We start from the raw sequence: 13,904 nt of genomic DNA, 5'->3' as shown, positions 1-13,904 counted from the left end.
TAGTAATCCACAAGTAGAAGGTCAGAAACGACCCCCAAAGGCATATAGGGAACCCCATCTTACATTCATTTCCTCTAAAAGTTATGGACACTCTGTTAAAACCAAAACTTCCAGGAAGCTCTCAATTCCTGTTTACTCTGACACACACTCAAAGCTTACACCTTATAATGCAAAGCCCAGGGAAGGCTAAGAATCAGAGGGAGACAAAGAGATTCACACCAAGATACATAAATATACAAAGTCATATCTCATGGGGAGGTTAATGAAGCACATAGAATCCCAGGGCTGACAGGAATTAGAACCACAAAAGCCAAGGAGACAGTCAACGACTTAAAAACCTCCAGATGCCCTGAATTTACTTGAGCTGGGCCCAGGCAGGGAAGGAGAGAGAAGACCCTGGCTGACGGGCCTTGGAATAGTTCTCTGAGTCAGAGAAAGCTGTTGCCCTTCTTTCACACTGAGTTCTGAGAACCCACTACTAAGCGTCCAACAAGCAATTAGGTTACAGAGTAAGATACACAAAAGAAATACCCAGAAAAACCTTCAAGATGAGCTACTTAGAACAAAGGATTTTTTATTTTTATTTTTTGATACCAAGGACTGTTTACCAATACAGGCAAGCAGAGGTACAAAGGAAACATTTAATCTTGAAAGGTTTCAGCAGGTAAGAGTCAATTCTGTTGGCCTCCACATCCATCTTCAAATAGACTACAACAATTCGAAGATTTCAGGCCTTACCAAAACAGACATACTAGAAAACATACTGCCAGGCCAAGAAGCATTGAAAACAAGCACCCAGCACTCATTTAACAGACATTTTCCAACATTCTCTGTGAGCAAAAGATGCTGCTCTGTATGAGGAACAAAGCCAGTGGTGACACTGTGACAGCCATCATCAAGGAGCTTCCACTCCATAGTACAGTCACACATAAATAACACCAGAGGGCATGCCAGAGACACCACAGAGACAGAGAACAGAGTACTGGAGTACTGGAGCCTCAGGGTGAGAGCTGACCCTTAGTAGGAAGGTTAGAAAAAAAGACCACCAAAGAAGTGATGCTTGGCTTTGTCTGGAAGGATGCTGGTGGCCTAGGTAAAGCAACATGAGTAAGAGCTAGTTCATCCGCAAGATAAATCAAACACACACAAAAGCAAGGAGTTAGAAAAGTGCCTGGAGCTCTGATCTCATATAAACAGAGGAGATGGGAAGGTAGTCACAATGACTATTGAGAACTCAAGAAGATAAACTCAGAGACTTTGGGGAAAGCATCCTAAAGCAGCATAGAACAGCAGCATGTGGTGGTAACATGACAGGCTTCAGAGAAGCCGCAGAGGGGAGTGAGTGAGTGCACGGCAGCCAGCAGGGGGGTGGGGGGGGTGTTCTAGCTAGACACAGAACCTGTGCACAACAGAGCACTTCCCTTCCATAAGATCTGGTTTGATAAGACACTGCAGTCTTTTCTTTTACTCTACAATTCTAGACCCTGACTTATCTGTGTCTTCTATTCAGTTTCAATAGTTCTCCTACTTGAGCACCAGATAAAAACATGCTACTATAACCCATTAAAGACCAAGAATTAGAATGTGAATTATAGAATTAATAAAGGTAATTTTTATGAAGTACAACTTCAAGGCCAGATGTAGTGCCAGGCGCTTTCTTTGCTTGAACCATCTTACTGGGTCTTTACAGTCCTCTTGGGAGGGAGATGCCTCATGGCTGTCATTTATAATCTAGAAAATGGAAATAACAGCAACTTCCTGAAAAACACCCAACCAAAAAGGGGTGCAACAGGGGTTTCAAATTCAGGCTATAAAAGCCCTATAAGCCACATTCTTTATTCCTGCATCTCCAGCCCCTAAGGAAGGCAGGCCTCTTACATCCTCGCTGTGTATCATCCCTCCATCCCATGCTTTAACTAGCACTCCTCTATCAGTTACCCTGTGGTCCAACATGTGCCCAGAGCCGGCCTGGCCTTATGGACTTTCATACTGGCAGTTACTACTAAGTTCCTATCCATGGAGAGAGCAGGCAGGCACACAGGCAACTTTGGTGTGAAAGACAGACACAGCTAGTGGGTCAGGAGGTCACAGGTTTTCTGATCTGGGTTGTGAACTGCTTGTTGCACTTTCTCTGTCCTATCAAAAAGATAAAGTGAAACAGAAGGGGTGGAGAGGAGGGAGGAAAACAAGCAGGAGAAAGAGGAGGGGGGGAAGAACCCACTAGGAAGAAGAATAAAACAAATAGGAGGAGTCATCGGAAAATGGGAGAAAGCACACACTGGTACCAGCCAGAGCTCCTTGGATCTGCTCCCAGTCTGGCAGCCAGAGAACTCTGGAATACATTTGTTAAAGCTGGATTCCTGTGCAGCCTATTGCAGACTTTTTCTGAGTGGACTCTGCCAGAGAGACCCACACTTCAGTTTCAAACCCTGTTCCCTACACAGCAAGGGAGTTATTCCTCTAGAGATTCCAATGAAAATTCACTACCTTTACCACCAGCTTCTTGATAGATTTGCATCTACTCTGTGAGCCTAAGAAAGCAAACCCAGGATGTGCCCTTGACTCCTGGAGAAACCACTATGCCCCACTAGCTGAGGATCCCAAGACCCTCCTCACAAAACACAAGCATCTGACGGCTCCTTACCAAAACAACTGCTGCGGTGTGGAACAAAGGTTTTACAGGCAGTGGCGATAGCTAGTTCAGCAGAGATTATTGTCTTAATGATCAGGTCTTCCACATGGGCCATCAATGCTGCAAAAACAATCTTTTGTAATGAAAACAGAAACACTACAATGCATGCATTAGTAGAAGCAGAGTCCGGGTCACAGTACAGTTATCAAAGCATGTGTGCTGATTCAAAAAGCATCAAAGTGGTGGTCTTCTTCAGTCCGGGTGCTACAGGGCCGGCACGCATGCAGAGATGACAAGGTGCAGATGGCCGTGCAGAAGGTACAGACTGCAGACTGAGCCTTCTCTGCCTTCTCTCTCCTAGCACCCTTTCCCTGTGCATGAACAAACTCTGTTTACACACTGCTTCCCAAGCTACTCAAGGCTCAGCAAGGATTCTTTTTGACTCCAAGGCCTGTACTCAAATTCCACTCTACATCCTCCTACTCAGCAACAAGAATGAGGGAGGTCGACTTAAAAAATTTGAACTCAGAACCAATAGAAAGAGGCAATGCGGTATACAAAAAGCCACAGTATCTTAGCAGCACAGCACTCAAGAAAGACAAGTTCACTGAGGACTAAGAGAAAAGTGATCCTTTCCAAATTAGAAACAAGAACAGGGAATTGGGGGTCTCTATTGTAAACCAGAGGAAAAAGAACTGGAGCAGGCACCAAGGGGCTTCTCAGCACCATTACCAGGAGGCCCTGGTGAGAAACCGTAGTCCAACAGCAGGGACTGAAGTCAGGGGCTGGAGAGATGCTCGCTCTGCTCAGCCGGGAAGAGCAGTCGCTGCTCTTGCAGAGGTCCTGCATTCGGTTCCCAGCACCCGTGTAGAGCAGCTCACAACCTCTTGTAATGCCAGCTCCAGAGGATCCGCATGCAGGCACACGTGTGCACACGCACAGACACTGCACATAAATAATAAAACTATTTTTTTAAAGTAGAGACTAAAAGAAGAAAGGTGTGATACTCACCAGTTGTGTCCTTGCCTTCTTGTTTCAGGTACCTAAGCATGGCACTCATGCTCCACTTGTTCCCATAATCCTCCACTTCTGGGTCATCACAACTACAAAGAAAGGAAGCAAGGCTACATATGCCAAGAGGCCTGCCTTTCTCTGGGCTTTCAGTATTTTAGATAAACATTCAGTCTGCGAACTTCAACCTGGTTTCCCCTGGTTCTTTTCTGTAAGACATCCTTTCTATCAATTCCTTAAGAGGCAAGGCAAATGTGGAGAGCTTGCTTTTATGAAGAGGGAAAAGAAGAAAGCTAATTCTTCCACATCAAGAGTAAGGAAGAAAGGTAGGAAAAATGTGAATGAATTTAAGAATGGTTATAATAAATTAACAATAGTAGATATAGCACATCTAGTCTCTGAAGTGAATGTCACCTGAGGTCAGCAAACAACCTGGATGCTATTTAGAACTGAACTGGGTTGGGATAGGGTAGTAAGCTAATGTACTACTGTCTTACAAGGAGCTAACCACAGACTTGCTTTGACACACTAGCAAGCCTCCTGTCTGGGTAGTGTCAGCTACCTTCCCAAACCTCTTAAGTCCCACTGATGACACAAGGCACTGGGGTACCTGGAAGAGTTCTAGGCCTCCCACTGCCACAGACTGGTGAATGGGGGAGTTCCCATGAATGTAACCAGAGACTTGTGCTTTGCTGCTGACTTCCCAACCCTGAGCGCCCTCTCCAGTCACACCCCTGCTCCTCTAACCTGAGGGACGTGGCAGCTTTAAGCAATTCAATGCTGGCCATAGGACACTCAGTGAAACCACCTTCACTTTAGCAACTACCCAACACTTCCAGATTCTTTCCTTCCTTCCTTGGACCTGGTGGGAACTTATTTTTAGTCTGAATAGAAAGTGACTGTTTGGGTTTCTTTTCTATTTTTCCACTTTCCTGGCAAAATTATCAGGATGAAAGAAACCAGAGCAAAAATAACATTTGCACACAGCTGGGTTGGTGCGGCTCTCCACGAGCTCATCTCTGAGAGAGCCTCATTCCTTTCTTTAGCTGCTTGTTCTCTTTTTCTTTTATTTTTCTCTGATCATTGTAGTGTATTTTAGAAAATTTCAGAAGATACATAAAGGCAAATGAGAAAAACCTAAAAATTGACTACCCTCATCTTATACTTTGTAGTTAAAGAAAGTTAACATTTCAGGACATATCCTTTTCTCATTTTTCAGCAAAAATAAGAAGCTTTAGCTAACAGAATGATTCAATCAAGCATTTGTCGTATTATCTCAATATGTTTTTCTATCAAACGATGCACAGTAGAGATGTATATATTTTTTATATTTATTTATTTAATGTAAGTACACTGTAGCTGTCTTCAGACACTCTAGAAGAGAGCATCAGATTTTGTTATGCATGGTTGTGAGCCACCATGTGGTTGCTGGGATTTGAACTCAGGACCTTTGGAAGAGCAGTCGACGCTCTTAACCACTGAGCCATCTCACCAGCCTGAGATGTATATTGATAAACCTACTCTGTACATACATCCTTAAGGTTAAATTCATAGAAATGGAACTACAGTGTCAAAAGATACAAATAATTTTAAGCTTTAGATATGACTTCCAAACTGAAATTCTTACCCCTAAGTCAAGTAGGGAAAGACAAATGGCAAAGGCATATTTAATAGAACCAAGTGCCCTCTGTCTGGGTATACCATGGAGAAGCAGCAACACAGCAGCAATGCCTCAAAACTGATACTTGAGGGGCTAGAGACGGCTCTGCAGTTAAGAGCACTCACTGCTCTTCCAGAGAACTTGTATTTCATTCCCAGCACCCACACGATGGCTAACAACCACATATATAACTCCAGTTCTAGGGATCTGCTCCCCTCTTCCGGCTTCTGAGGGCACCAGGCGCATACATGGTACACACAGATCCAGAACACCCATTCGCAAAAAACGAATTGTTTTTTAAAGGTGACCTCTCAGTGTCACCTCTGTGTTTCTTTCTTAGCAGCACACCCCGTTAACTGCCATGTCTCCACCCTCACAGCTGAGGCTGACTTCTAGCCCTGACCCAGCTGATACCTCACATAGTCTCCACTCTTCTTGTTCACGCTGTAGTTTGTCAGGTGCATGAACTGGTTCCGAATGTTCTTGGAGCCTTGATCATAACGCACAGTTGCAAACCTGACAGGAAGAATGGATTAATGACAGGAACGTTCAGTGGAATTGTAGACTGCAGAGACCGCAATAACATGGAGGATATTATCATTATCTTACAAGAAGAAGGTGGCAATATTATCTAATAAATAGTGATCTCTGCTAAGTGGCAGCTGCTATGAGAGGTGTCTTATATACACTGTCATATCAATTTAATCCTAAAAGTAGCTCTATGAAATACATTTTATGTTACACCTAAATTTTAAATAGATATAAAACTAAATATGACCATAAAGACTAAATAACTTGGCCAGGCATGGAGAAACACACCTTTAATCCCAGCACTCAGGAGGCAGAGATCTGCCTGGTCTACAGAGAGAGTTCCAGGTTAGCCAGAGCTACAATAAGACTGTCTTAAAAACAATAACAAACCAAACCAAAAAGCAAACAAACAAAAACCTCAATAACTTATCCCACATTGCAAACTTCAAACTCCCGTGGCTTAAACACTCTTAGATACTGCTTCTCTTGCATCTTCCATCGATGGGAAGAATGAAAATTCAAAATAAGGTCATTCATAAGCTGGGAAACTCTATGTAGGATACTACCTACAGCTATGAAGCTTCAAAGAAGACCTTGAGACCTTGAATAGGTACTCAAGGTCTACAGTGACTGGAATAGCATTTTACATGTGAAAAGAAAAAGGAAACATGGTTCAGCACAGGGACTGCAGACTTGAACCACACGCACAGAGGGAACAGACTGATCCCTACTGACTTTGGGAAACAGCACGAAGCGCTAATGAGAGGAAGTACAGCAGCATAAATATGGACAGCCTCGGAACTGGGAAAGGGCAGTCACCTGTTGTTCTGGGCTCCTGTTAATAGAAGAGGAAAGCACAAAGCACACGCGCCTCTGCAGGCAGCAAGCAGGGAAGGAGAAAACTGTCCGGCGATGCTTGGCATCAAGACTGTCTCTCAAGACAATGCTTATAGTGACTGCTAGTGCCATCTCACCCTGCCCGAAAGTGCTTTCCCAAGACACATATCCAAGTGTGTGAAAAACCTAGAAGGCCACAAGTTTATTTTCATATGATTTACAAACCGTTTTTTTATGATTACCCAGACTATGAAGTCAACAAGACTTTTACCGCATTAAAGGTCAGCATTTAAAAGTTTTCCTCTTCTGTATTTCTTCTCAGCCACCCCACCATCCCCACTCCCTAATTCCCCGTACCAGAAATATACAAGAGCCAAAGGGGAAAAAAAAGAAAAGAAAAAAACAAACCCAAGAAACTAAAATAAACAAACATGAGGCCAGGAAAAAGGATGTGGATGATGAGAAAATTTTGACTAGGCATGTATGGCTAAAGAGAGTTTGGCAAGCATTGTGTCTATGCTTGAGAAAGACCTCAAAGCTTCCTTCCATAAACTTCCAGAAGTTACCATTTAACTCTTCATCATCACTTGGTGGCAAATGAACTCTGCTTTTATATCCCAATCTTCATGTACAGAGTGATTCTTGGACCAGGTGGGAGAATCACTCTCTGAAGTCTCTCTGAATGAAATGCAGAGGGACCAGACAAGATCCAAAACTCCTCCCTCCACAGACACTAGCGCATGGTGACCTATCGCTTGCCATCATCTCCCTCCGCAGGAATTAAGTATGAAGGAGGGGATATTTTGGTCAGGGAAGGGGTGTCTCCTCTTGTCTAATTCTGCATGCTTGACTCCACCTGGTCAGCATGAAAAACCCAGGGAAGCACAGAGTGAGCGGGTTCTGGGGTTCCATGCATTTGCACCCCACATGCTTTTCAAGAAGGCTGGACTTCTACAAATCATTTTCTTCCTCTTCAGCTTCCTGTCACTGGAGCATTTGATTCTAAAACCCAGCATGGACAGTATTACGAATGTCATGGAGTAGGCTTCTATTGGGTCTAGGAAACAAGATGAAAGAATCGAGGGTGAAGATTAGTTTAACAGCAAATGCTCCTGACTCTGTTGTCAAAGAACAATACAAGAAGGCCATACAGAAGGAAGGTTGAGCTTAGCCAGTTAGATCCCACAGCTCTCATGAATCCTTGCTAAATAGCCACATTCACCTCTGACCACCACTGCCTTCTCTTTTTTTGTTTTGTTTTGTTTTGTTTTTTTGAGACAGGGTTTCTCTGTATAGTCCTGGCTGTCCTGGAACTCACTCTTTAGAACAGGCTAGCCTTGAACTCAGAAATCCACCAGCCTCTGCCTCCCAAGTGCTGGGATTAAAGGCGTGTGCCATCACTGCCCAGCTTTTTTTTTTTTTTTCCTGCCTTCTCTTTACTTCCTAGATGAGAAGTCACACAACTCTCAGAGCTGGTCTTCTAGTCGAGTTCTGATGATCTGCTTAACTGACAACTGTTTGCTTTGGGATGCTTGTTTTTGTTTTTGCTTTTCATATGAATGACTGAGCTATGAGAATGACTTGCAGCCCCTTGAGAAAGACGGGGTATAGGGGTATAGGCTAAGAAGCAGTCCCTGGGAAATATACGAGGTTATCTAGGCACAACAACAGCCCTAAGGGCTCTAAATCCATAAACTGGAGAGCATCTGAGTAGGGAGCCAAGAGACTGGCAACAACCAAGAAAACTGAGTAAATAAATGTGTTAAAGCCTGGTGGTGTCAGCACACGCCTTTAATCCCAGCACTTGGGAGGCAGAGGCAGGTGGAACTGTAAGTTGGAGGCCAGCCTGGTCTATATAGTGAGTTCCAGGACATCCAGGGCTACACAGAGAAACCCTCTCGAAAAACAAAATAAAATAAAAATAAAAATGTTAACGATAATGGGAGACAGCTTTTTCTTTGTTGGAACAGAGAAATAAAAATATGTAAAAGATAAAAGCAAGTTTATACTCTGAACTTTGAAGAATTATAAGTGCTAATATAAGCCCATTTCTGGATAAACAGATGTAGAACTGGAGGCAGATGCATATATGACATATGGATATATGACATATACATGTTTCGTAGGTCTCTCTCCTGCAAGCCCCAAAGCAATGAGATCATCAAGCCCCCAAACCTTCAACTCTAAATGCAATTCTCTACGACCAAGTAACCAGTGCTCCTTGGAGAAATGACTGATTCCAAGGCTGGGTCAGAACAAGAAGAGCCTAAAACGCCTCATACTCAAAGAGTGCTAGAGACATGTCAAAAGGACACACCACCAGTGTAAAGGCTCCCATTGGCTGAAGCTACGACAGACAGAGCATGAAAAAAAAACAATAAGAAAATACAAGCACTTCAGTTATCATTAATGAACAAATGAATATATAATAGGAAGAAAAAACTTTTTCTTGAAGTAAAATGCAAAATAATACAAATAAAAGGATAATGGAATTTGAAAATCATCATCTAGGAGTCACTGCTGTAATAATTCACTTAACCAAGAAACATCAATAGATATGAAAGACATTGGTTAAAAAAATGAGACAAGGAATGAGGTTTTACATGGTTTTCAACAACCTCCTAATAATTCTTGGTAATCACAGAGAGAAGATAAAGTCACTTTACAATGGAGAAGTCTGGTAGGCACAACCTTTAATCAAATACTAAATAATTAGCATGTGCCAATAAAATATCCCAAAATGAGAATTTACCATCACTTCTGTGGTATTCTGACCCCAAATGAATAGCCAAAGTTTAATCATGAGAAAATACAGACAAATCCAAATTGAAGGACAATTTGGAAAACGAGAAGCCTGTCATTTTCCAAAACACTGAGGTCATGAAGTCACAGAAACTGTGGAGCTGCTCCAGACTGGGGTCTGGAAGAGACTCGACAGTTGAACCAAACCACCATCCTTGATGGGGTCCTCTACTTAAAACGAATTTAGTACAGTTTGGTAGAGCTGAACGAGGTCTCAGACAGTAAAAAGTGGCTCTTCACACTACTCGGATAGCTATTTCACAGGTCTAGATGTTTTCAAGTGTTAGAGGAAAGTAGTAACTTCCTTGTGAAGTTTAGAACAACAAAAGACCTGGTCATTCCCCTGCTGGTGACTGGCCAGCACTGAATGGCACAAGTTCCTTCAGACAGGGCAAGCTGCTTTCCCACTTCAGCGCCCACTGCGATGCATGTAGCTTTGTGACCTTTGTATTAGAGCAGTGGTTCTCAACCTTCCTAACACTGGAACCCTTCAATTCAGTTCCTCATGTGGTGGTGACCTCCAACCATAACATTTATTTTCATTGCTACTTCATGACTGCAATTCTGCTGTTATCAATTGTAATGCAAATATTTGATACACAATCAATCCCTGTAAAAGGGTCAGTCAGCCCCTGAAGAGGCCCAAACCCACAGGTTGAGAACCAGTGGGTTAAACCTGTCATACACCATCACACTTCAACCAATTCATATCTGAAAGTTTCAACACAATTTCTCTATTAACAAGCCAGAGGAATCAATAATTTCCTAGGTAATTCAGGGTCAAATCTGCAAATACTTATCCTAACTCAGCTGAAAGTCATACAGTGAGCTAAGTCCTTAACCTCCCTCTTAAAGGAGAGAAAGATTTAAGATACTTGGGCCCTCCAATGGAGTTTCACAGTGCACACACACACTTCAGTGCAGGCCCGTGGCCAGCACATGGCCTATAGAGCACGAACTCAATGGTATTTTCAGTAAATTCTGGTTTTCTGGTCTTACACTGCTTTATTTGGACATTTTTTTTCCTTCCTGGTCTTATGCTTGTAATATTATGGCTTCTAATTTTGTGTTTTTATGGATTTGTGTATGTGTTTCTCATGCTTTTCCTTCATTGTTGTTTAATGCCAGTCTGTTTATTTGTTTTTTATTTTTACTTGTTTGTTTTCTAAAGAGAAAGAATGGGTTCAGTTGGGCAGGTGGGAGGTGGGGAGGATCTGAAAGAGAGGAAGAAGGGAAACCATGATCAGAATACATTGTGTAAAAAACTATTTTCAATTAAAACAAAAAGTGAGTGCTATTGGGGGTTGGGGGTGGGGGAGTACACTAGGCCCTCAAGATGGCTCAACAGGAACAGGAAAAGGCACTTGTCACCAAGCCTGAAGGTCTGAATTAGCTCCCTGGGATCCACACAGAAGGAGAGAATCAATTCCTACAGGTTGTTCTCTGACTGCCATATGTGCACTGTGATGTGCATGCACAGAAACAGACAGCAGATATATGTAACTTTCAAATTTTAAGATTTAAGAAAACCCACACAACAGAATTTTATAGCCTTGACCTTTATGCCAAGAAAATATGGGACCTTACTTTTGTAGATAATCTGAACTCTGGACTATTTTAGAGCTAACAGATAACAAAAGAACTGTATGTCCGTTTTTTAAAAATCAACCTGAAAACAAATATAGATTATCTTTATTTTGAAAATGAAGTCTTAAAAGGCCTCGACTTACAATAGTTTAATTTACAGAAATGTTGTGCAGCTGCTTTGTGATGGCATAGGAACCATCTGCATTCTGAAGAAATTACACTTTGAGTCCTGGATGTCCATCTTCCCCGACTCTACCAATACGTACTGGTTCTGACTTGTAACCCTGAGCAGCAGCACACTGTAGCCAGTCGCCCACTGTCAGGAGGGCAACAGCCAATACAAAACAGTAACCATATTGCAAGGCTAATATTCCTGGCATGTTAGGTGTGTTAAACGTATTTTCAGGGGCTGAAGAGATTAAGAACTCAACAATAAAGAGCACTGGCTGCTCTTCCGAGGGACCTGGGTTCAATTCTCAGCACCCATGTGGCAGCTCACAACCACCCAGAACCCCAGACTCTTTCTTCTTGCCTCTTCTAGCAATATATGTATGAAGTACACTAACACATACACAAGTAAAACATTTAATGTGCATGAAATAAAAATAATAAAATCTTTTTAAAATGTACTTTCAACTGATGCTATTTTCAACTAAGTAACTAGAGTTAGACAGATCTTGATAGGCAAACAGGAAGAGGGGCCATGAGTAGGAAACAAAGATAGCAAACATCCAGCTTCTTCCTCGTACTTCTGACCACACACAAAGGTCTTCAGGCTTTACCTCCAGCCACTATAGCCTGTGGAGCAGTTTGACAAGGTCCTACAGGTTCAAGGCCGGATCAGGACATGTTTACCCCCAAATTGTAAGTAGATCTATCAGCCTCTCTTCGTTCAAATGGGTCAACCCTAACCTCAGGGAGGAAGAGCCTTTGAAGACCCCTCAAAGACTGGGAAGTCCCCAGCTGCTGAGGAAAGGCCAGGCTTTGGCTTCCCAGTCCCTATTCTGCTCTGCAGGGCCTTTCTCTGCATGTGCCTTGCTCTGGGTTCCCTCGGCCCTAACAAAAACTTTCCTTTAACCAGCTCACTCTGTGGTCTCTCTTGACATCTTTCCCTGCTACTACTTGTTGCAATTGATATTTGAAGTGGTATTTGTTTGTTTGTTTGTTTTTCTTGACTTTTAATTCTTTAACTGACAGAGGGAAAGGGGAAAAAACCCTACGAAGACCCCTAAATGGTAAGAAAGTGATGCCGGTGCTGTTGGAACATGACTCAATGGTAATCAAGACACATCTGTGGTGGGGATTTACAAATAGTGCTGCAAAGTGCCCCTAAGCTGCTTGCTTCAAGACCTTTATCAATACAGAAGCAAAAGACAGAAGCAAGCACAAAGTCAGTGAGATCTTACTAATGCTTCTCCCACGTACAAACTGTGACGTGGCCTGAAGAACCTGTCAGCGTATACTCTTCCGTCAGTCGGCATCACAGAGCCTAGATGTAGAAGAGTTAAGTACTCAATTCGGTAGCTATGTCTCCTACATTCAGAACAAATGCACAAAGAAAGGAGATTGCAGTAGTAGCGCCTGAGTTATCGTTAGCATGTAGAGCTTCCTGAGGAGAGGGGTCACGGCCAATGAGACTTCATCTCAGGCACTCTTGCCACAAGCAAGAGTTTCATCCTAGCCTGACCTAGAAAAATCTGAGGGAAGACAACAGGAGGCCCGGCCGGCCAGAGAGCTCTGATCTGCTGTCAACCAGCTGCAGCAGGGAAACTGCCAAAATGCTACAGTTACTGGGCAGCGCCCTGCAGAGCGTCTGGGAGGGGATTACCAGCCTGATCCTCTGTCCTCAGAGCCAGAAATGACTCAGACTTCACAAACAGCAAAGGCCTGCCAGGGAGAGTGACAGGCTAGGAAGGACTCTCTCTGTCGCTGCTATCTCTTCCCCCTGTTTGCTGCTGTGGCAGACTCTGGACAGTGTGCAGCCTGTGAGGTAATCCGAATTCCTTGGCAATCGCCAAGTACCTGAATTCTTTCAAAACCACAGGAATCTAGCACAGAAAAGGTAAATAGCCCACAGAGTCAGTGTTAATTAGCAAGCAAAGCTACTGAGCAAGGGCCCAGAGTTAGGGGAGGGAAGAAAGGAATTACAAATGACCTGGGGTCTTTTCTGCCTTTCTCCTGGGTAATATGGCTGGGAAGGGCTTTGCTGTAAGAGGCCTCTTCAGAGTCTTTTCCCACTTCTCTGACCTGGGTGCAGCCATCAGAACTCCCCTGGGACACTTTCATGAGCTGAGGCTACCTTTCATTGAGTCACTGACAACTCATGTGGTTTCCAACTCAGTATCTTTTTAATTTAAAATAAATTCTTGTTTCAGTGCAAATTTGGCTATTAACTTTGTCTCAAAAGGAACTTTCTCAGCTCACTTATATCACAGATTGGATCCTCCAACAGTTGTAGAATCCAGAACAAAGTCTCTTTGGATTCTATTTTTGACACAAAAAAATAGACCACCACCATTTTGGTGAGAATAATACCCTATCTCTGGAAACCCAATGTCTCCTTCCTAGTAGCAAAACAGCAACCTGCACGGGGACTGTACAGCAGCGACCTGCACAAGAAAACCACAGCAGCATACAGAGCAGAAGCACTACTACCAGGACCATGAGATAGCTGACTCAAGTGCCACATAGGCAATTTCATTTTATTATCTCTTCAATAATTTACTCACATATAAGAAACAGTGAGGTCAGGCAGTGGTGGTGCATGCCTTTAATCCCAGCACTTGGGAGGCAGAGGCAGGAGGACTTCTGAGTTCGAGGCCAGCCTGGTCTACAGAGTGAGAC

General features: G+C 43.2%; 1 protein-coding gene across 12 annotated transcripts in view; it reads right to left on the bottom strand.

Annotated features, from left to right (window-relative positions):
- The window catches only part of Ttll5 (tubulin tyrosine ligase like 5), a 228,384-nt gene that overhangs the window by 173,591 nt on the left and 40,889 nt on the right, over positions 1 to 13,904 (bottom strand). For all 12 annotated transcript variants that reach the window (XM_021201541.2, XM_021201542.2, XM_029540627.1 and 9 more), the window contains 3 exons: positions 5,718 to 5,819; positions 3,644 to 3,735; positions 2,645 to 2,752 (listed from right to left, as the gene is read on the bottom strand). In XM_021201541.2, the coding sequence (XP_021057200.1) occupies positions 2,645 to 2,752; positions 3,644 to 3,735; positions 5,718 to 5,819 (302 nt within the window). The remainder of the gene's footprint in view (positions 1 to 2,644; positions 2,753 to 3,643; positions 3,736 to 5,717; positions 5,820 to 13,904) is intronic.

The sequence above is a fragment of the Mus pahari genome, chromosome 7, assembly GCF_900095145.1.
Source record: "Mus pahari chromosome 7, PAHARI_EIJ_v1.1, whole genome shotgun sequence".
NCBI lineage: Eukaryota > Metazoa > Chordata > Mammalia > Rodentia > Muridae > Mus > Mus pahari.
The sequence above is the reverse complement of the archived record's forward strand: the minus strand, read 5'-3'. Positions and strand labels throughout refer to the sequence as shown.